Source organism: Heterocephalus glaber, unplaced genomic scaffold, assembly GCF_053883595.1.
Source record: "Heterocephalus glaber isolate CG9 unplaced genomic scaffold, H.glaber_assembly_v1.0 deba00000613, whole genome shotgun sequence".
In the NCBI taxonomy this organism is placed as follows: Eukaryota; Metazoa; Chordata; class Mammalia; order Rodentia; family Bathyergidae; genus Heterocephalus; species Heterocephalus glaber.
In genome coordinates this window covers 3,694,034-3,715,848 of record NW_028258152.1, presented here as the reverse complement: position 1 = coordinate 3,715,848, position 21,815 = coordinate 3,694,034, and the positions used below count along the sequence as shown (strand labels likewise).

Sequence of the window (21,815 nt, the reverse complement as noted above, 5' to 3'; positions counted from 1 at the left end):
TACCCTAAATCACAAAATGGGCAAGTGAAATAAAGAGACACTGCACAAAAGCACAAATGACCAGTAAATACATAGATGTTCATACATAAATGTTCAACATCTTTGGCCATTAGAGAAATGTAAATTTAAACAACTCTGAGATTCCATCTTGCCCAGAAAGAATGCTCATCATCAAATAATCAAATAATAGCTTAGTGGTTCCACTGCCTGCTACCCAAGTGCAAGTTCCTGAGTTCATCCCTGGTACCACCAAAAAAATAAAATAAAATAACCACACATGCTAGAGAGGCTGCAGGAGCAAAAGAGAACCTTTCTACCTGTTGGTGGGAATATAAACTGATACAACCACTATGGAAATCAGTACACAGATTCCTTGAAAAGTCAAAACAATAAATTCCATTAGACCCAGCTATTCCCTTTCTAGGTATGTTCCAAAAAGAGTTAAAGACATCATATTACAGAAATACAAGCATACCCATGTTTATAGCAGCGTACTTCATAATACCTAAATCCTGGAAGCAGCCTATCAATAAATGAATCACCAATAGACAGAAAAAGAAAATGTGGTATTTACACACCACGAAGTATTGTTCTATCATAAAGAAAGACAAGCTTGCGTTACTGTAGGAAAATGGATGCACCTTTACACTATAATGTAAAGTGAAACAAATCAGACATACATGCTTAAATATAATATTGATCCTTTTATATGAGAAAACCAGAGTAAAATTAAAGAGCAAAATAAAAGATAGATAATAAGAAAGAGATCGGTTCTTCTCAAAAGGGAAGGGGATGAAGAAGTCAGGGGAGGGATGGGATAAGGGATTTGAAAGAGGAATTGGGACATGTTATGTGTGAGTGCCAACTATGCAAAAGAAAGGTAAATATTATGTACTGCAAACATGCACACATACCCACTATAAAAAAAAAAAGAAAAGGACCAGTGCTGAGGAGCAGAGCTCCTCCCAGTGCAGAGGAGGTAAACATTCCAGGCCACCATACCACCACCCCAGCGCTGAGGAGAAGAGCCACCCCCACCATGGAGGAGGTGAGCCCCACGGGTGCCAGCAGCACACACCCCAACCTTGAAATGAGAAGACACATAAACAACTCTCAAAACCAGACTTCCAGATCACCTAAAATAACCCCAAAGGGAAACGAGACGGAACAATCTGATACTCAACCACCTGGACTCCCTGAACTGGCAACAAAAGAGGATCTGGAAGACATGAAATCAGAAATACTTTCTCAGAAAACAGCAGATATTGTGCCCATAGTGCAAGACATGATTAATAAATCTAGAGAGGAGTTGAGGAACATGATGGAATCCCAACACAGGAAAGAAATGGAATCCATAAAACAGAAGCAAACAGATTTGTAGGAGATTAAAAGCTCCAATGAGCCGGGGATTGAGCTCCGTGTTTCCGCCATGTGCCTTACAAGGGCAAGGTCCGGAGTTCAATCCCCTGCACCAAAAAAACAAAAAAATTTAAAAAACAAAAACAAAAAGCTTCCAATGAAAGTTTGCATAGCCAGATAAGCCAATGTGAGGACAGAGCTTCAGATATAGAAGATAAGGTTACAATTAGTGACCAGGAAAAGAAAAATTTCTTTAAAATTATAAAGGACCAAGAGAAATCAATCCAGCAGCTGCTAGACCATGAAAACAAAAGTAACATAAGACTGATCGGAGTCAATGGAGAAACAGAAGAGACTGCAGATGACATAAAAAAACTGTTCACAGAAGTGATGGCAGAAAACTTCCCAAGGAGGGGAAAAGAACTTGACATACAGATAAGTGAGGTATATAAGACTCCAACTAGCCAAGATCAGAAAAAATCTACACATAAGCATATAATAGTTAACATTCCAGAAACACAACAGAAGAACAAAATAATATAAGCAGTTAGAGAAAAGAAACAAATCACATATAAAGGAAATCCCACCAGAATCACAGCAGTCTTCTCAATGCAAACCCTCAAGGCAAGAAGAGCTTGGAGTGACGTATTTCAAGCCTCAAAGGAAAACAGCCTCCAACCCAGATTGAAGTACCCTGCAAAATTATCTTTCAAAACTGACTGAGAAATAAGATACATTCATTACAAAGACAACCTTGGGAACTTCATGAATACCAAACCAGAACTCCAAAAAATTTTAGGCAATATTCTAGGAAAAGATGAGGATCACAACCACAGAAAGCCCAGCAGAATGAATCCATCTGTCATGACAAGAATTTAAATGCAAAGGGGGAGAATCCATAAAAAAGAAAAAGTCATGACAATGATAAGTCAATATGTATCAGTAATAACTATCAATGTGAATGGTCTCAATTCACCAATCAAAAGAAATAGACTGGCAGAATGGGCCAAGAAGCAAGATCCAAAAATATGCTGCATACAAAAAAACACACTACATTTGAAAAGAAACTCATAGATTGAAAGTTAAAGGGTGGAAAACAATTCTACATGCGACATGAACCCGATCAAAAGCAGGAGTAGCTATCCTCTTTGCAGATCAAGTGGATTTCAAACCAACACTAATGAAGAGAGACAAAAAAAAGGACACTACATCCTTTTAGAGGGAACAATCTAAGAGGAAGAGATGACAATCATAAATATATATGCACCAAACACTAGTGCGCCCAACTATATAAAACAAATACCAACGGACATGAAAAATCAAATAAGCACTAATAGTAGTGGGGGACCTCAATATCCCACTGTCACAAATAGATTGATCAAATAGACAAAAAACAGAATACTAAAACTCAAACTCTTGAACAAATGAACTTAACATGTTTACAGAGTGTTCCATCCCACAAAATCAGAATACACATTCTTTTCAGCTGCACAGGGGTCATTCTGCAAAACAGACCACATACTCGCTCATAGAACATGTTGAAATAAGTGCAGGGCCAGGGATTTAGCTCAGTGGTTTCGTCGCCTGCTGCACAAGCACAAGGACCTGAGTTTGATCCCCGGTATCAAAAAAAAAAAAAAAAAAAGTAAATAAGTGCAAAGGAATTGAAGTTATCCTCTGTATATTATTAGACCACAGTGCAGTGATATTGATCAATAGAGAAAGAAATTGCAAAAATTTCATAAACACATGGAAATTGAACAACACAATTCTAAATAACCAATAGGTCACAGAGGAAATTAAAGAAGAAATCAGTTCCTACAATTAAATGACAAATGACAGTACAACATATCAGAATCTATGGGACACAATGAGTAACAGTCTTCTGAGGGGAATTCATAGCAGTGAATACTCATATTAGGAAAACAGAGCAAGCCCAACTAAACAATCTGATGCTGAAACTCAAGCTTCTAGAAAAGAAGAACAGGACAACCCCAGAGCTCATACAAGGGAGGAAATTATAAAGATCAGAAGAGAAATCAATGCAATGGAGACTAAGAGAACGATACAAAAAATCAATGAAGCCAAGAGTTGGCTCTTCAAAAGAATCAACAAAATTGACAAACCCTTAGCCAACCTTATCAGAAAAAGGAAAGAAAAGGCCCAAATCCATGCAATTAGGAATGAAAAGGGTGAAATTACAACGGACCCAGCAGAAATACAGAGGATCATCAATACCTACTTCAAAAACCTACACGCCAATAAGATGGAAAACACAGAACAAATTCATAGACTCCTAGATATGTATGAATTAGCAAAGTTGAACAAAGAAGACCTAAGAATTCTAAAGAACCCAATATCAATCAATAAAATTGAAAACATAATTAAAAACTTACCAACTAAGAAAAGCCCAGGACCTGATGGCTTCACTGCTGAATTCTACAAGACATTTAGAGAGGAACTACTGCCACTACTCTTTAAAATCTTCAACAAAATTGAAAGGGAAGCAATACTTCCAAATTCATTCCTGGAAGCAAGCATCACCTTGATCCCCAAAGCAGAGAAAGACCCAACCGAAAAAGAGAACTATAGGCCAATCTCACTAATGAACATAGATGCAAAAATCCTTAATAAAATACTGGCAAATAGAATGCAGAAGATCAGCATGAAGATCATACACCCTGACCAAGTGGGATTCATCCCAGGGATGCAGGGATGGTTCAACATACACAAATCAATCAGTGTAATACACTATAGCAATAGAGTCAAGGACAAAAACCATATGATTATCTCAATAGATGCAGAAAAAGCATTTGACAAAATTCAACATGCATTTATGATTAAAAAAACTCTATACAAAACTGGAATAGATGGTCTCTACCTCAATCTCATAAAAGCTGTCAATGAAAAACCAATAGCCAATATCATACTAAAGGGTCAAAAACTGAAAGCCTTCACACTAAAATCGGGAACAAGACGAGGATGTCTACTATCACCACTCCTGTTCAATACAGTTTTGGAAACATTAGCCACAGCAATTAGGCAAGACAAAAAATAAAAGTAATAAAGACAGGAAATGAAGGAGCCAAATTGTCATTATTTGCAGATGACATGATACCCTATATAGAAGACCCCAAGAATTCCACCGAAAGTCTTCTAGACTTAATAACCAATTTCAGTAAAGTAGTTGGATACAAGGTCAACACACAAAAATCAATAGATTTCCTCCACATGAACAACAGACTCACTGAGAGAGAAATAAGCCAAACAATTCCTTTCACAATAGCATGCAAAAAACTGAAATACCAAGGAATCACCTTAGCAAAGGAAATCAAAGACCTGTTCTCTGAAAACTATAGCACTCTGAAAAGAGAGATTGAATATGATATCAGAAAATGGAAAGGCATCCCTTGCTCCTGGGTAGAAGAATCAATATAGTGAAAATGGCCATACTTCCAATATTGCTATATAGATTCAATGGAATCCCAATTGAAATCCCAGCAGCATACTTCATGGGCCTTGAGAAAACAATCCAAAAATTCATTTGGAACAAGAAGAGACACAGAATAGCAAAAGTAATTCTAGGTAACAGAGATATGGCAGGGGAGTATCACAACCCCCAACTTGAAACTATACTACAAAACTACTGTGATAAAAACAGCATGGTACCAGCAAAGAAACAGACCTCAGGACCAGTGGAACAGATTTGAAGATACAGAAACAACCCCAGACACACTCAGCCACCTCATCTTTGACAAAGTAGCCAAACACCCTCACTGGAGGAAAAATAGTCTCTTTAATAAATGGTGCTGGAAAAACTGGACTTCAACTTGCCAAAGATTAAAACTAGACCTATATCTCTCACCATGCACTAAACTAAAATCAAAACAGATTGAAGATCTAAATATTAAAACAGAAACACTGAACTGGCTGGAACAGAGGTTAGGTAGAACTCTTGAAGACATTGGTGTAGGAAAAGATTTTATGAACAAAACCTCAGTTGCCCATGAACTAGTGCAAACAATCAACAAGTGGGATCTCTTTGTACTAAAAAGCTTCTCCACAGCAAGAGAAACCACTAGCAGTGTGAAAAGACAGCCCACAATGTGGGAAAAAATTTTAACCTGCTGCTCCTCAGAGAAAGGTCTACTATCTAGAATTTATAAACATCTTAAAAAAATTAGACCTCCCCAATTTAAAGACTCAATCCAAAAATGGGCATCTGAAATGAACAGACATTTCTCAGACAAAGAAGCAGAAACAGCAAATAAACATATGAAAAAGTATTCAACATCACTGGTCATTCGAGAGATGCAGATGAAAACAACACTGAGATTACACCTCACCCCAGAAAGAATGTCTACCAGCAAGAAATCAACCAATAATAAATACTGGTGGGGTTGTGGGGAGAAAGGAACCCTTCTCCACTGCTGGTGGGAGTGTAGACTGGTGCAACCACTGTGGAAATCAGTATGGAGATACCTCAAAGAACTAGGACTGGACGTCCCATTTGACCCACCTATCCCCCTGCTGGGTTATCTTTCCCAAAGAATTAAAAGAATCATACCACAGTGATATATATATGCACCCATGTTCATAGCAGCACAGTTTGTAATAGCTAAAACTTGGAAACAGCCCAAATGCCCATCAACTGGAGACTGGATAAAGAAATGTGGTTCTTTTATAAAATGCAGTACTACTCAGCCATAAAAAATGAGAAATTAGAGACATTTATAGCTAAATAGATGCACATTGAGGTGATAATCTTAAGTGAAATAAATAGGACACACACTTGTAAATAACGAACAGTTTCTCTAGTGTGAGAAACTGAAAGTGCAAATAAGGACTAAAAGATAGAATAAATAACATGAAATAGGAAGAAAAGGAGCAAAGGGGCAAAGGAGAAGGGGAAGCGGGAGGGGTAGGGGAGAAGAAAGAAAGGAATGGAATATGATAAAATGAAAATATGGAAACAAAATCTTTGTAAATAGGGAAGGATGGAGGGGTTGAAGGGAGGGCAGGGGAAGGGGGAAAAAGTAAGAACCAAGAGAGATTATGTAAAGGTGCAATTTTCCAATGATGAATGTCATTATATTGTATATCTAATATATACCAATAAAATTAATTTTAAAAAAGGAAAAAAAATTAGTAAAAATGGAAAAGGATCAAAGGATGGGGAGAGAGAGGGCAAGGGAAAAAGAGAGAAGGGAAAGAGGATGAAAAATGGAATTAAGATCTGTTATGTACATGTAGCAACTTCCCAAAAGGAATGTAAATATTATGTACTACACACAAGTAGTAATAAACTAAAATAAAGATATAATCACAAGACAATTAGTATATTCAGAAATTTAGCATTAACGTAATAAATATTTATAGCTGTTTATGTTGTTTTGATGTATATTCAATCAAGGATCACTTTCATATGCAAGTGATATTTGAATACTGGCATAGGTCATTTGCTAAAAATTCACATTTTTAAATAACATAATGCAACGGTAGATGATAAGACATATAAGAAAAAGTAGGGCAAAATGTTAAAAAGAGTCTTAGATTATGATTTAGGAGTTGAGGTTCCACTTTGATTTTATTGTAACAAGTTGCCATTGTAACTTCTCCCTGTAACAGGTTGGAAAGTGAGTTTCATATCATTTGATGCTTCTACCAGCAGTGAATGATAAACCAATGAGCTCTTGAATTCATCTACATGAGATTTTTTAATCCAATTTAAAGAGTGGGGTTCTAAGTAAGAACCTTATTTACTTAAAAAATTGATTTTTGGGTCAGGCACAGTGGCTCATGGCTGTAATCCCAGTACTCAAGGAGGCTGAGGCGGGAGGATCACAAGTTCAAGTCCCATGTGAGAAACTTAGCAAAACCCTATCTCTAAATTTAAAAATTAAAAAACAACAACAAAAAAAGCTGGGAGTTTGAGCCCCAGTATCATAAACAATTTTATGAAGTTTTGGGGTTTAGTTTTAACATAAAAAATAAGTTGGAAATTAAACCAAGTAAAACCATAAAAAGATTAAGAGTAGTCCTCACACATGTATTTCAGGAAACAAAAAGTCAAACATGGAATTAATATGAGAAAATGAAAAAATGGAAACAAAGTCTTTGTAAATAGAGAGGGATGGAGGGGTTGAAGGGAGGGCAGGGGAAGGGGAAAATAAGAACCAAGAGAGACTATGTAAAGGTGCAAATTTCTAATGATGAATGTCATTATATTGTATAACCTAAAATGTACCAATAAAAGGATATACAAAAAAAAAGTCAAATATGGATACAGCCTTTTACGCTGACCACATCTGAACTGGCAAAGTATAAGACGCAAAAACACTGGGTGGGTTGGTTGGTTGAGTGTCTCTCAACCTTCTTTATTCCATTATAGAACAGAAATTTATAGCATATATTTTATTAAATGTTTTGAGGATTCAATGAAGTAATGTTCAAAACAGTCTTATCTAGTCCCTGGCAGATTATAAGCACTCAAAAATTGAATATCAATTACTAAAATTAAGAAGTTCCATGATTATTATGAGTATGAGCTGTGAAGTTAGAATGCTTAGGTTTAAAGCTAACTACTGCAATTACAGTACTAGCCCTTTGATCTGGGTTTATTTAGTCATTAGACTAAATTTTTAAGCTCTAATTTCTTCATGTGTAAAATAGAATGAATTGAAGCTTTCTCAGTGGTCTATTTTTAAGATAAAGTGACATACCTCATAAAATACTTGGCAAAGAGCTTAGCTCAAAGCTAATTATTCAATAAGTGCCAGCTAATATTTACATTATCATTATCAATAACTATTATAAATATACCAGATCTATATACAGCTATTAATATGTGAAATTTTAGATATTCTTTCCTAATTCTTGAATAAGTTGAACAAACTTTTAGAATCATAAAAATCTTAGACCTTACTATACAATGAGCTCATTTTAATAGCACTATTCCCCGTATTTTCAAAAATTAATTTTTGTTAACATTTCCCTTCTTTAAGCTTCAGCTATCTGCAAGTAGACTATTGTGTTCTCACTTGTAATCTGTCTGAAATAAATAAATGTATATGGAAATTACAACCTTATTTTTTATAGGTTATATCACATACCCTGCAAAAGAAAGACCCAGGAATAGAAATACAGGTTTCACACCCAGCAGGCTCTTTCCTTGTAATCACGCTGATCTTTTCTTAGAAGGAGTCTAAAATTTTTTTTAAAACTTTTTATAACAATATGTCCTTAATTATGAACTTTTACAGTGTAATACTTTTACAGGTATTGCTTTTAAAGCCATTTGTAATTATCCATTCTCTTTTCTAGTTTCCCCACTAGACAGAAAGTTCTATGAAGGCAGGAGACATGTCTGTCTTGCATTGGCTTCTACAATGCCTTGCTGTGCACAGTAAGTGGTGCACAGTGGGCATTAAGTAGATATGAAAAGAAAAACTGCTGTAATAAGCAGGAGAAACAGAACTCAGATCAGCCAAACATCAGCCATCAGAAGAGTGCCCCGTAGCGGGCCCAAAGTAGACAGCAGCCCTGCAACAAACCTCAGGACTGAGCCAATCTCAGGCTGTGGTGCTCAAGAGATCCTTACTAAAAGTGTGATGCTTGCCAATAACCCAGACTGTATGGGCCCAACCCTGATCTATAAAACCATTACATTTAAAAAAATTCCTCAAGTAATTTCATCTGTTCTCAACTCTTTGGAATATTGTTGAAAATCTTTGTTTGAAACAAAAGTACAACAGGGACTATTAAAAGTTCAAGCAGACCCAAGTAATAGAAATTATCTATTGAACTTAAAGAATTTCTATGCTAAATATTCAAAAGTTGTTACAGAAAATTCTCCAAAAAGAGAAACCGCCCTTTCCAAATCTGCAACTCATATCTATGGTTCATTGCTTTTCACATATATTCCTTTTCCCTTACAAATTTCTTGCTAGTCTCTGAGCAGTTCTGCAGTCCTCTTATGTATCTTTAGTTGCACTGTCATGGCTGCCTCTATGTCCTAAGTCAGTTGAAAAGGTTTGCCTCTCATGGTCATTTTGACTCTGAGAAAAGAGCCAGAACCGGTGAGTGAGGTGGGTGAGGACATATTATAATGTTTCTACAAGACTGCCTTTCCAATGAATAGCATTTTCCACTGAATAGCACAATTCACTGTATTTTTTATCACATCTCATAAAGACACCAAAGTGGACATCTAGAACTGCTTCAGAAAGTGGCAAGAATATTGGGCTAAGTGTGTACAAGGCGAGGAGGGATGTTTTGAGGGGACTGAAAGCTATGTATCCTTTACTATAATAATTTATTTTAATTTACGCATTCACTGTATATCTTAATAATACCTGTGCCTTAAGAACTACAGAAATTACATAAAGATAAGAACCTTATAATCTGTACACAAAACAAAGAAATGGAATATATTGTCAATTACCTAATTCTGCAGTCGAGATTGTTTATAACTACCATAGAATTTAGAAAGAGAATATTTTAAAAGTGCTAGGGGTCTATCTAGCTCAGTGTTAGACTGCTTGCCTAGCATATGTAAGGCACTGGATTACATCCCCAGCAAACAAACAAACAAAATATATATATATATGTATATACATATAGGTATATACATATATATATATATATATATATATATAAAGCAAATGGAACATCAAAACAAATTGGAAGCATTCATTGAATACTGAAACCTAAAGGTATTCAAAAACATATATAAACTTGACTTTTTACTGAGCATATATTAAACAATCTGTATTTATTTTATTTACTTTTACAACATACCAACTTTGAACGTTGGGCCGGGTATTTAGCTCAGTGGTTCGCCCGCCTGCCTTGCAAGTGCAAGGTCCCAAGTTTGATCCCCGGTACCAAAAAAAAAAGGAGGAAGTCTCCTTAACTTTGACGGTTGACACTTGCCTGTCCTAAGCTTGTTTCATTGTTTATTTCTTTGAAATTGCTTTATACCAAAATATTTTATTCAAGATTACAAAAAGTAAATATTCAATGTTTAATTTTGCAAGACATGTTAGTTGACTGTGAAATTACATGAGTTTGGGGGGATTGCCTTATGATATTTGAATATGCAGTTATTCACATCCCATATACTCAATATCAGGCCCACCTATTATTCTTTTATGAGACATAATATTTGTACATAATATTTACTCATTTTGTACTCATCTTAAGGTGTGACTAAAAATAAAAGTTCAAATCGTGTATGATGATATAATACACTTACACGATGACAATAGAATATGTGCTAATTGAGAAGAAAATGATTCTCAGTGTTAACACTAGAACTCATCTTTGCAATGGGGTAGATACCAACTTTCTAGAAAATTAATTACAGGCAATTCTCATGACATACCTGATCACAGGCCTTTGTGTACTTAGGGTTTATAACTAGTCTTTGCATGCAAAAAATATTTTTAAAAATACCTATTTTCTCTAACTGACAGCTCCATAGAGCCTTCCATTTGTTTTGTTAGCTATTGATTTTTTTCCCTTCCTACAAAAGGGAACAAGGAGGGGGTAAATGGGGAAAGTGTTAGCTTTATTAAGTCATCTTGCAGTGCTCTTGTCAGGAGTGGCTCTAAAGAGTTTCCAGCATCTTGGATGCCCCAGAGAGAGCAATGAGTGGAGCTTGCACTGACCTCAAGTACCAGCTCCCAGAGGTGGGGTAGGAATAAAAATAAAAGCATCAGAACAATAAGGATGGGTATGCTGTAACTATGAGTACACTGTCTGATTATCCACAGTGTGTAATGGAATCGAATGCCTGAGATGAACTCTTGGTAAGTGCATTACCATCTTAACATATTAATTTCAGTATAGATTCACTGATACAACCTTTTATTAAAAGATTAAACAAAGAATATATGTGAAAGATAAGAAATGACACATTGGTATTGGGATAGAATACATGTCAAATAAAATGAGTTCAATACAGAATTTCACCACTAAACATATTTTTTAAAACACCAGAAATTATTTTGAAAATAACCTTTTATTGTGGCTCAAAATGAGAAACTTACTTAAAAATCAACACTGCCTTGGTCATAGCTTTTTATATGTCAAGTACATTAAGCTACTCCTTTCTACAAACAATAGTATATAAAAAGAAAGTGGGGTATTTCCTACAAAAGAGATTAAAAATTCTCTAGACCCTTCCTTCCCTGGATTCTGGATTTTAAAATGACATACTGCAAGATAAAACAGTAATGCTAATATTGATAGTTTGTCCATTACAGGTCAGCTAACTGTCCACTGGAACAGTTACAAAGCTGTTAGTTTCGATTTCACAAGGCCAATCAATACAGAGGCATACTGTTTCAATTTTGCCTGCATTGATTTTTTTTTATAACACTCCAACCTTACAGCATTCATCTTTCTGAAAGAAGGAAGATTTGATTTACTGAAGAAAAATTGGAGAGAGCATCACCAAGATTTTACCGGCAAGCCTGTGACACAGAAAAAAGATGAATGTGTTTCAGGAAGAGACGCCTCTAGCTTGAGGGCATCCATTAGAACACATTCAAGCAATCTGAAACGGAGTTTCTTAAAGCAGCAGAAATCGAAACCTAAACAGTCTCCTAAACTAATCAAAAGCATTCAAGAATTTTGATATGAGGTTCTCTTAAAAATTCCTAAACCTTATTACTTCTAAAATAATTTATGTCTCTAGCTCTACCTATGCATCTTTTAGAGAAGAGAACCACCCTCTTTTCCAGACTAACACCAAGAGTGAATTTCCATGGTACATTAGTCAGCCTATTAGAATGCAATGAAGGACGATATGAGAAAAGGGTAGTATGTCCTCAGAGACTCCCATCCAGTGTTCTCCATCATCTCTCCTCATCCTTCTTACATTCAGCCACTTTACCAGGTGTCATCTACATGAAAGATGATTTGTCTCCTGACCCAAATAAACACAATGCCTGCTCCATGCACCGGAAAAAAATTACTTCTGCCACTCTGTTCATTTGTGGCCTCTTTCTTGCTTATTCCACTATTCTTATCAAGCTCTCTCAGTTTTCACCTGAGCCTCACTCCAGGTGACAGTAATGTATGGATGAACAGGTACTTGTCTGGCCCATTATTTCCTGAAATCTCTAAGCATTTGAAAAAATGCAATGACAGTAAAGGGCACACAGCTATCAGAGCTCTAAGGGGGGAATACTTTCCTTTACCTGTGACTGAAATAGTCGTCTAGGCAGCAAAGAAAAGAGAAATAGAGAGTGAGGGAGAAAGAGGGAGCTCTCGTGGCAAAAGCTGGTGTAAGCGGATATTAAGACACAAATTGCATTCAGGCAGGTCACTAGGTGTCAAAAGATATTAGATGCCTGCTGTGAGGAGACAACAATTCCCATCTGCTTCTGAGAAAATAATATTTTCATTTTCAGTTTTTATTGAATGGAAACTTTTGGGAATATGTCTTTATAAAGGGTATTAAGTCTAGCAAGTATAACATGTTCAAAATGGCTATAATCATCATTGTATTATCCATAAAGCAGCAGATTTCATTTGGTCTCTTTAGATGGGATAAATTGGATTCTTTTTTTCCCCGGCTTGCAGTTTTGTTGCAGGACCAGATGTTTCTCAAATGCCACATGCTGAGGCTCCTATACTGAATGTAGCACCTGACCTTCTCTATAATTGACTAAAAATATTGATGTAATGGCATGGGTCTGATTGTGATTTATTAAAACCACTGCCGATCCCAGGCCAGCTGCCAGCACTGCAGCCCACTGATCGTGTGGCATTAGAAAAGCCATCAATAGTGAAACAAAATAAATGACATTAATGGAAAAGTATTAGGCCTACATAGCCATGGCTACAAGCAAATTATGTGAATTCCAAAGGAGGGTCAAAATTTTAAAATGCCACAAATGAAATTTCTAAATATTCTAATATGATTGAATTAAAAGACAAAATGCTACTATAATTCTTTAGATAAAACACAAAGAAATTCTACCTAAAATAATTGAATGCTCTACTAGAATTTTGCTCATTGTGCATATTTCTTTTAACAGGCTTAGGATAGTTAAATGCATTATAGCTACAGTATGACTCTCATTTCTCCCTAATGCCATTTATGTTTTCTAGAATTATGCTAAGTGAAGAACAAAGTACACTGTGTTATTCTCATTTATTACAACCATGTCCATAATTTACAAGCTGATTATGCAAGTCTCATACAAGGGAAATCAGAATAGTTATCCACTGTCAAAGAATAGTAAGCTGGCATACATTTGATCAACTGCATTTTCTTATGTAGTCATCTGAAAAGGAGCATCAAGATCTACAAATTCACTACAATAGGAACTAAGATCAAAAAGGACTATTTTTAAGATAATTGTACAAAAGGCACTGGAGAGCAACCAGGTGTTCTAAGTAACAGATGAATGTGACACAGAACCAAATGACAAAGAAATATCAACATGGAAGCAATGTGTTTCACTACATGCTGCTTTTAACAAAATGTTAAGTGATAACAGTTCTAGAGAAAAAAAAATCAATTTACTACTAATAATTTTTTTAATGATACATCCTTTCTAGTTCTCTAAATTAAAAGTGTACACGTTAGAAAGCCAACAATATGTCAGCTATTGCCACTTAGCAAGAAAACCAAAAAATGGTTTTTGCCCTGGATTTTCAGAAATATTAAAAGTTCAGAATTTACTTCAATTATTTCTGGCTGCACAGAACAATAAAGAGTTGATGCATTTGAATAACTCTATTACAGAAACACTAATTATTTCTAGATAAATACATTTCACAGTCCATTTATTTTTCCAAGATATTTTATTACAGCAAAACTACAACAGAAAAAATTTATTCATTCTAATAGCACACTGTGCTATACAAAACTCTAGCTATCACCAAAAGGAATTCTGATCTCAAAAATGACTATGAAACACCTGGGATATGTTACCTACAGATTTTTTATTTTAAAACTGTAAAACTACCTTTAGGTGAAAAATAACTTTTCAAAAAAATTCAACAGATAAAAAAGTCACTTCTATGTGCCAGACACCATACATCAAAGTATTATCCTAATTTATGTTCGGTACCTGGTATCAAAATGACATAAAATCTGTAACATTAAAGCACCACAAAACTCTAAAACCCTCAACAGTACCCCCCCACACACACAAACACACTCACACTCACAAACTCTCTCATGGGCATTCACATGCCATAAGAGAAGGCACCAGAGATCACTGACCTGGTAACACACGTCATTCTGTGACCACGCTTACACATGAGACCAGCTGAACAAGATCAAAACAGACAAATAAACAGGGCTCCTATCTCTATTCTGATGGTGTGGTTTGGTTAGGTTGGGTTTGTTTTGGTTTCTGCCCTCAAATATTGGCCTGCAATGCCGGAAACCAAAAATTGCATACTTAGAAATGTATTTGAATAAGTATTCTTCATAGTGAACATTATGAAATGTATTTCCTATATAGTAGTGAACACATATACTAAAAAGCATCAGTTACAGGTAGCTTTCAATTCAAATTTTTTAAATGTTTACCTTTCAAAAATGGAAAAGTACTTATTTCATGGGAAAATTTCTAAATTAGAATTTGATGTCTACAAGACATACAAGTTGATTAAAATACAAACATAATCAAATTAGAGTTATAAGGAAATGAAAACAATTTTTTCTAGTAGAATTTATAACACTTTCATTAACATTATGTAAAAGAGTCGAATAATGTAAGAGCTGTAGCATGAAATAGTTCTAGAGAATAGATTTTACAATTTGTCTAAATTTCTTAGACTTTAAGGTAACTGAATTATTACAAAGTAAAGAGTACAGTGCTCAGATTATATATTTTTAAAGGAAGTAAATATACTGAATAAAATTTTAAGAAAGCATTTATTCTTTTTCATCATTGTACTCCTGCAATTTGCAATGACTTAATAAAAATGTATTATGTTTTCAAATTTATGTGTTAACTCAAAAATGTAGCAAACAGATTTTAAAAATAAAATAGTGCATTTGTAGAAATTCTATAATTGCAACTAATAAAAGTTCTGTTAACTGCTTCCCTTAACAGTTCACTTCTCAATGAATAAATAAGAGCAAATTTTCCTATGAAGGAATTGAGACTACTAAAGTATCTAGAAAGATCTGTAACTCTATTCATACAAATTTTCTCCTTCTGTGCTTTAAACTCATCATAAAAGATGAAATACAAAATTAAATTACTCTGCCCTTTATCTAGCATTGGTAATATTCAAAGACATTTATCTAAAGCTAGACTATCTATAGAAAATTAGGGGCTAAATCCTAAAGGTATCCTTTTACCTCACTGTGGAATTTCCCCAGGCTCCATGCTTGTCTGTGAGAATGTTGATAATTTTCTGGATTAGTTGAGTTGATGTCACATAGTCTCGATATTTAGCTGCTCTTATCAAATGATCACACATCTTTTCCTCTTCTCGCTTGTCTGCAGAATACTGGGCACACAGAGACTTGAATAGAAAAAAGTAAACATTCATTAATATTATAAAATACAGGAGGAGGACTTAAAATACACCAGGAAATAATCTCCAGCATGGATAAAGCCAACACAAACATTTCTATCCCTCATTAAATTATTTAGCTAACATTTAGTGATCTCCTTTCTTGGTACAACATCACTCAAGAATTTAATTTTCTCAAATCAATCATAAGATACACTCAAAAACAGTTAACATGAGACTTAAGTAGTAAGAACCAGCCAGTTGGGGCCGGGGATTTAGCTCAGTGGTTTCACCGCCTGCTGTGCAAGCACAAGGACCCAAGTTCGATCCCCGGTACCAAAAAAAAGAAAAAGAACCAGCCAGTCATGTAAATCCAGGGGCCCCGCATTACAAAATAGCATGAAGTGAAACTGTAAAGGACTTGAGGCATAGTAATAACAGGAATAAAGGTATGAAATTAAGTTTAGAGACCTAAGGGTCTCAGAGACAGCCACAAAAGAGGGTCCTGACTGTCCTGAACCACCTGAGTAATGATCACATCAACACTGACTGGAGAGAGCACCTGATAGAACAGCTGAACAAGTGGAAAGTTCAAGAGTTTGGGTGTAAAGTTCCCTCCTTCCTTTCAGTATGAAGTATGTACTGCATGAGTGCTGGCAGCTCTCTCTACTCTATGAGGGAAGCTTGCCTGAATATAAAGCCAAAACTCAAAGAGCAGAACTGCGAGAATTAGACAAAAATAGAGTTTATTCCAAATGAATTCACGAACTTCTGGATCAATCACACCCAAACGAACAGCTTGCTTTTCAACCAGTGATGGTGACCTTTACAGCGCTTGCAATGATACAAACAGCCCACTGTGGCACATATGTCATAGGTTCACCACTACTGCTTCAGATTTGCTACAAGTGTTTTTTAAAGAATTTTTATTAGTTCCAATAAACTCTTGGTCATTACATACTCATATCAACTATGTTTTCCATTCCTTACACCAAAAGCAACCCAAAAGATATGGTATATATGTACCTATATAAGAAATCAAATAGCTCTCAGTCTGAGCAATACACGTATCACAGGATACCAAGGTTGAATTTAATAATGAAAGAATTTGAGAAGGTTAGTCTTTCTTTTTTGTTTTTTGTTTTGTTTTGTTTTGTTTTGGAGACAGGGTCTTACTACATAGTTCAGGTTGGCTCTGAGCTCACTATATAGAACAGGCTGGCTTCGAACTTGTAGTAATCCTCCTGCCTCAGCCTCCCAAGTGCTGGGATTACAGGCATGCGCCACCACTCTCAGCTTGAGAAGGCAAGTCATTCTTGCAGGGAAATAAAACAAACCAAGTCAAAGTGAAGACTAAGCATAAAACATGAATCAGTTTCAGGGACAAGAAAGGCAATAGTTTGACACAAGCACAAAATACAAGCAGAAAAAGTAATACATTACAGAAATCCTGGAAAGCAGGATGAAGACAGAAAAAATTCACTAAAAATCAGTATGTGATAGCCAGGTATAGTTGCACACACTTGTAATCCTGACACTCTGGGAGGCTGAGTCAGAAGAATGACAAGTTTCAGCTCTGTTTAAGCAACTTAGCCATACCCTGTCTCAAAATAAAAAATGTTTAAAAGGGCTAGGATGTAGCCCTGGGTTCAATCCCAGTAATGTGTGCACGCATACAAACACACATCAAAATAATTATGTGTTTACATGAATTAATATAAAGTTGGAAGCAAAGCAAAATCCAGTTTACTGTATCATCTCATTAATGTTTCCTGCCAGTCTTGAGCAACTACCTTATTCCCTCTTTAGGCAAATGTTCTCATCTGCAAAATGATGGGGTTATTATTAGTTGAAGAATTTGTCAACTAGACTTTGGGCATTGTCTGAAACAGAAATGAATTGAAACTAAAACACTTGAATTGAAACAAAATACTGAATTAGAGAAAATAAGTCAATTAGTCAATAAAGAACGGATTTTAACAAATGTAAATGCATATGCTGTACCTTTTTAAATGACTATATGAAATATGCCACAGGAGAGCAGAGTTTGGAGAAAATATATGAACAAAATATTTTTAATTATCTGAAGGGACAGTAGTTGTAAAGGAAGATACCTAGAGAATTTTTCCATTGTGACAAAAATGTCACTTGATGTGTGGTATTTTGTGGGGCTCATGTACGAATTAATATTTAATAGGTTACTTCATATCCAGCCCAACCATGTTCTGAAAAGAACAGAACAGAACAGGAGACAAATGTTTATCCTTTCAATATTTCCAACTGTACTGACAATCTGCCTTTTGCTACCTTTACCTAGTAAGAAGAAATTCAAATTATTGGTAAAATTTAGAAAATCATTTGTTTCTGTATACCCCTGACACATCACATACCTTCATATTACAGTATTAAAAGTACTGTATAGCACCCAATAAGATCCTATCAAACAGCCTAGTATTTCTTTTTTTTTAAATTAATTTTATTGGTACATTTTAGGTATACAATATAATGACATTCATCATTGGAAATGTGCACCTTTACATAATCTCTCTTGGTTCTTATTTTTCCCCCATTCCCCTTAGTAGTGGAATAACAACTTTATCAAATTATATTTTATAAACATTTGAAAAGCTATTAAGGTTTGCTTGAAAAGGCATAATTCTAAAAGCAACATCTCAAGGTAAGCTAAATAGTAAAATGGTTTAAAGTGTTCTTTAATGGATCCTCCTGTACAATTTGAACAGTAACTTTTCATATCTGACATAAAATCTATAGATATAAATCACATTAAAAGACCATTCTTTCCTGATTATCAATCTCTGTCTCTTTGTAGAACATCAGAGTCACATTTGACCTTAAAGCATGATAAAAGGAAACCAAACAAGAATGTTTCTTAAAGATATAATGAACTTGTATCTATTTTTAAAAATGTCTTCATAATCTAACTTGAAGATGCTCTTATTAAATACCAATAATACATTCTCTATAAAATATGTTATTTATCAGGGGTGTATTCAAAGATACGTGTATCCTTGGGTTTGAAGAATAAATGGAGGTACTCCAAGAGACCTTTATCAAACAATGCCACTTATAGACTATGAAGTAAAAGGTCAGATCTAAAACTTTCATCCAACTTTAGGCATAATTTCTTACTTTACATTCAGTTTTCTGTTCTAATATTTTAAGCATGATACAACTTTTATATTAGACTTCTCAATTTTCCTCACTCATACTACAACATGACTCAAAAACATCTGAATTTAAAAATCAAAACAAATAAGTATCTTGGGAACTAACAAGTCAATTGTATTTGACTGTTGCTAAAGAAAGCTAAGACTTACTACTATGGAATTAAATTAAAAATAATACACTCTTCTAAGAGGAAATAAAGTAACAGTAAAAAAGATGAAAACAATTTATAATGGCCATTTGTAATTCAGGTAATTCAAATTACTTTGGCCCTTTAAATGTAAATGAAGCAGAGATGATACTAGATTTAAATATTTCCACCCATATTTTATGATTTGGTTTAACTTTATTATTTGCCCTGTGCATGAGGGAGGCGTGATCTTCAAATTAAAACACTTACTATGATTTCCTTCTGCCACTGATTTGAGTGCTTTCCTTGTTTGATTTCCTTTCCTTTCCATTTTTTTGCTTTGCTTTCCTTTGCTTTGCTTCTTTTCCTTTCCTTCTCTAAATTATTTTCCTTAACTTCTTTCTGCCACTGATTTGGCTAGGCTTTTCCCTTTATTATTCTCCTTATGAAATGCTGGTATCATCCGAGGTCTTGGTCAAATATTTCAAGGCAGTACTACCCACTCCCATTTCATCTACTGTTATCAGTGTAGGTCCAGTTTTCAAGTTTTCTTATCTGATCCAGCTGTTTTTCAAAATAAGAGCCGACATTTTTACCTGTAAGATAATATCCGTTTGTTCAATAAATAACTAAAATTAAAAATATACTAAACTGAACACTACACCTTCATCCCAAACATGCCACTACATTTCAGAAGGAAAGTTTTTCTATTAACTGTCACCTATGACCTCGATTTACTGCACTTAGATCCCATTCATACCATTTTACCAAATCCTATTAAACACTCATTGCTGCTCTTACACACAGATCTCTACTACCTTACAAACCAGCTCAAGAAATCATCTAACTGGTCTCTTATGAGCAGTCTCAATATTTTTAAAGAAGAATTAATTTTGATATAGCACATATATATATTTATATACTCCACGTCCCCAAAATAACACCTGTCAAAAGTATTAGACAAAATAACCAATTACAACCAAATTTTATTAGCTAGATCTTATGACCTATAATTCAGCCACATAGTCTTTCTTCATGTCTGCCTGAGCATCCTCTATTCCAGACATATTCAAATTATGTACTATTTCCCAGATATCCTGCAGACTTGTTATAAAAACAAAGAAATATATTTTTTTTCTTTTCTTAAAAAAAAGTCTACTGAGACAGTGATGGCGAGAGCATTTGAAGGACAAACACCAAAAACAAGGAAGTTTCACAGAGAAAGAGATTTAGTAACACAGAGGTCCCCCTGACTCTTCAGGTGAAGGCACAGAGGTAAAAAGCACCTTTCAAGTTTTTCAAAAAATTTGTAAATTAAGCAGTTCTCCTCCAAATAACTTATGGATCAATTTTAGAATCAGCTGAAGGAGCACTTAAAGGAACATTTATAGCTTTAAATATTAGAAAAGGTGAGAATGCTAAAATCAATGAAGCCAACATCTAAAATCAATAACCTAAACTTCTATGCAAGAGCAGAAAAAATAAATACCTAAAAAGAAAAGAAAAAAAATGAAATACAAAAACAAATTAACAGGCAAAATGATATAACTACAATTTTTAAATTAGCAAAAGAAATTTCATGGATAAAAATCAATTAAAAATCAGCTGCTTCTCTGACAAAATTAACAAATATTTATCAAGAATTTTCAAGAACAGGGCCGGGGATTTAGCTCAGAGGTTTTGTCGCCTGCTGCGCAAGTGGCAAGGACCCGAGTTCAATCCCTGATACCAAAGAAAAGAAGAATTTTCAAGAACAAAATAGAGACACATATTACCAGTAACACAAATAGAAAAGAATACTTCAGTTAATATCTTAAGGACAGCAAAAAATGATGACGAAATATCCTGTAGACATTAAAAGCTAATACAGAAATATTATGAACAATGTTATGCTTGTTAATTTAATACTTTAGATCACATAGACAAAATCCTTGAATGATACAAACTACTAAAACTGATGCTCAAGAAGAAAGAGTAAACATGAATAGACCTACCATTACTAAAGGCATTTAATTCAACTAAATTCCTTCCCACAAAGAAGTATCAGGCCCAGATGGTTTATACTGTTGAATTCTACCAACATTTAAGGAAGAAATGATATCAATCTTAAAGTCTTTCAGATACAGTAAGCTAAGTTATACACTGTAACTAATTTTACATTACAAGAAAAGAAAACTAAAAATCAAAACTGTATGTAACAGATAAATTCTGAGGTCTAACGTAAGATCTTTAAAAAACTGTAACAACATTCAGCTATTAAAAAGTGGACTATACATCATGATGAAGTACAGGTGGTGTATGGAATAGAAGGCTGACTTAATATTTAAAATCAGTATATGTATATACTATATAACAGAAAAAGGGAGAAAACATCATCATAGAATTTTTTAAACAAAAACATTTCACAATATTCAGTACTCATTTATGGTTTTTGAAAGAACTTCAAACTAGGTGTGACAGACTATTTCCTCTATCTTTGAGAAGGACATCTAAAAAACTATTCAGCTAAAAAGAGGGACAAAACAAGTATGCACATTCTCATGATTTCCATTCAATACTGTAATGGAGCTCCTAACCAGTTTAATGAGGCAAAAATAAGTGAAAAGCAAAAATTCTGGAAAGAAAGCAATGCAGTAGTCTTCAT

General features: G+C 34.6%; 1 protein-coding gene across 11 annotated transcripts in view; it reads right to left on the bottom strand.

The window, feature by feature from the left end:
* Positions 1 to 21,815, bottom strand: part of Lrba (LPS responsive beige-like anchor protein) — a 711,450-nt gene that overhangs the window by 354,897 nt on the left and 334,738 nt on the right. For 10 of the 11 annotated variants that reach the window (XM_087205721.1, XM_087205722.1, XM_013067217.3 and 7 more), the window contains one exon: positions 15,698 to 15,864. The exons of the other annotated variant lie outside the window; for it this stretch is intronic. In XM_087205721.1, the coding sequence (XP_087061847.1) occupies positions 15,698 to 15,864 (167 nt within the window). The remainder of the gene's footprint in view (positions 1 to 15,697; positions 15,865 to 21,815) is intronic. 11 annotated transcript variants of the gene reach the window in all.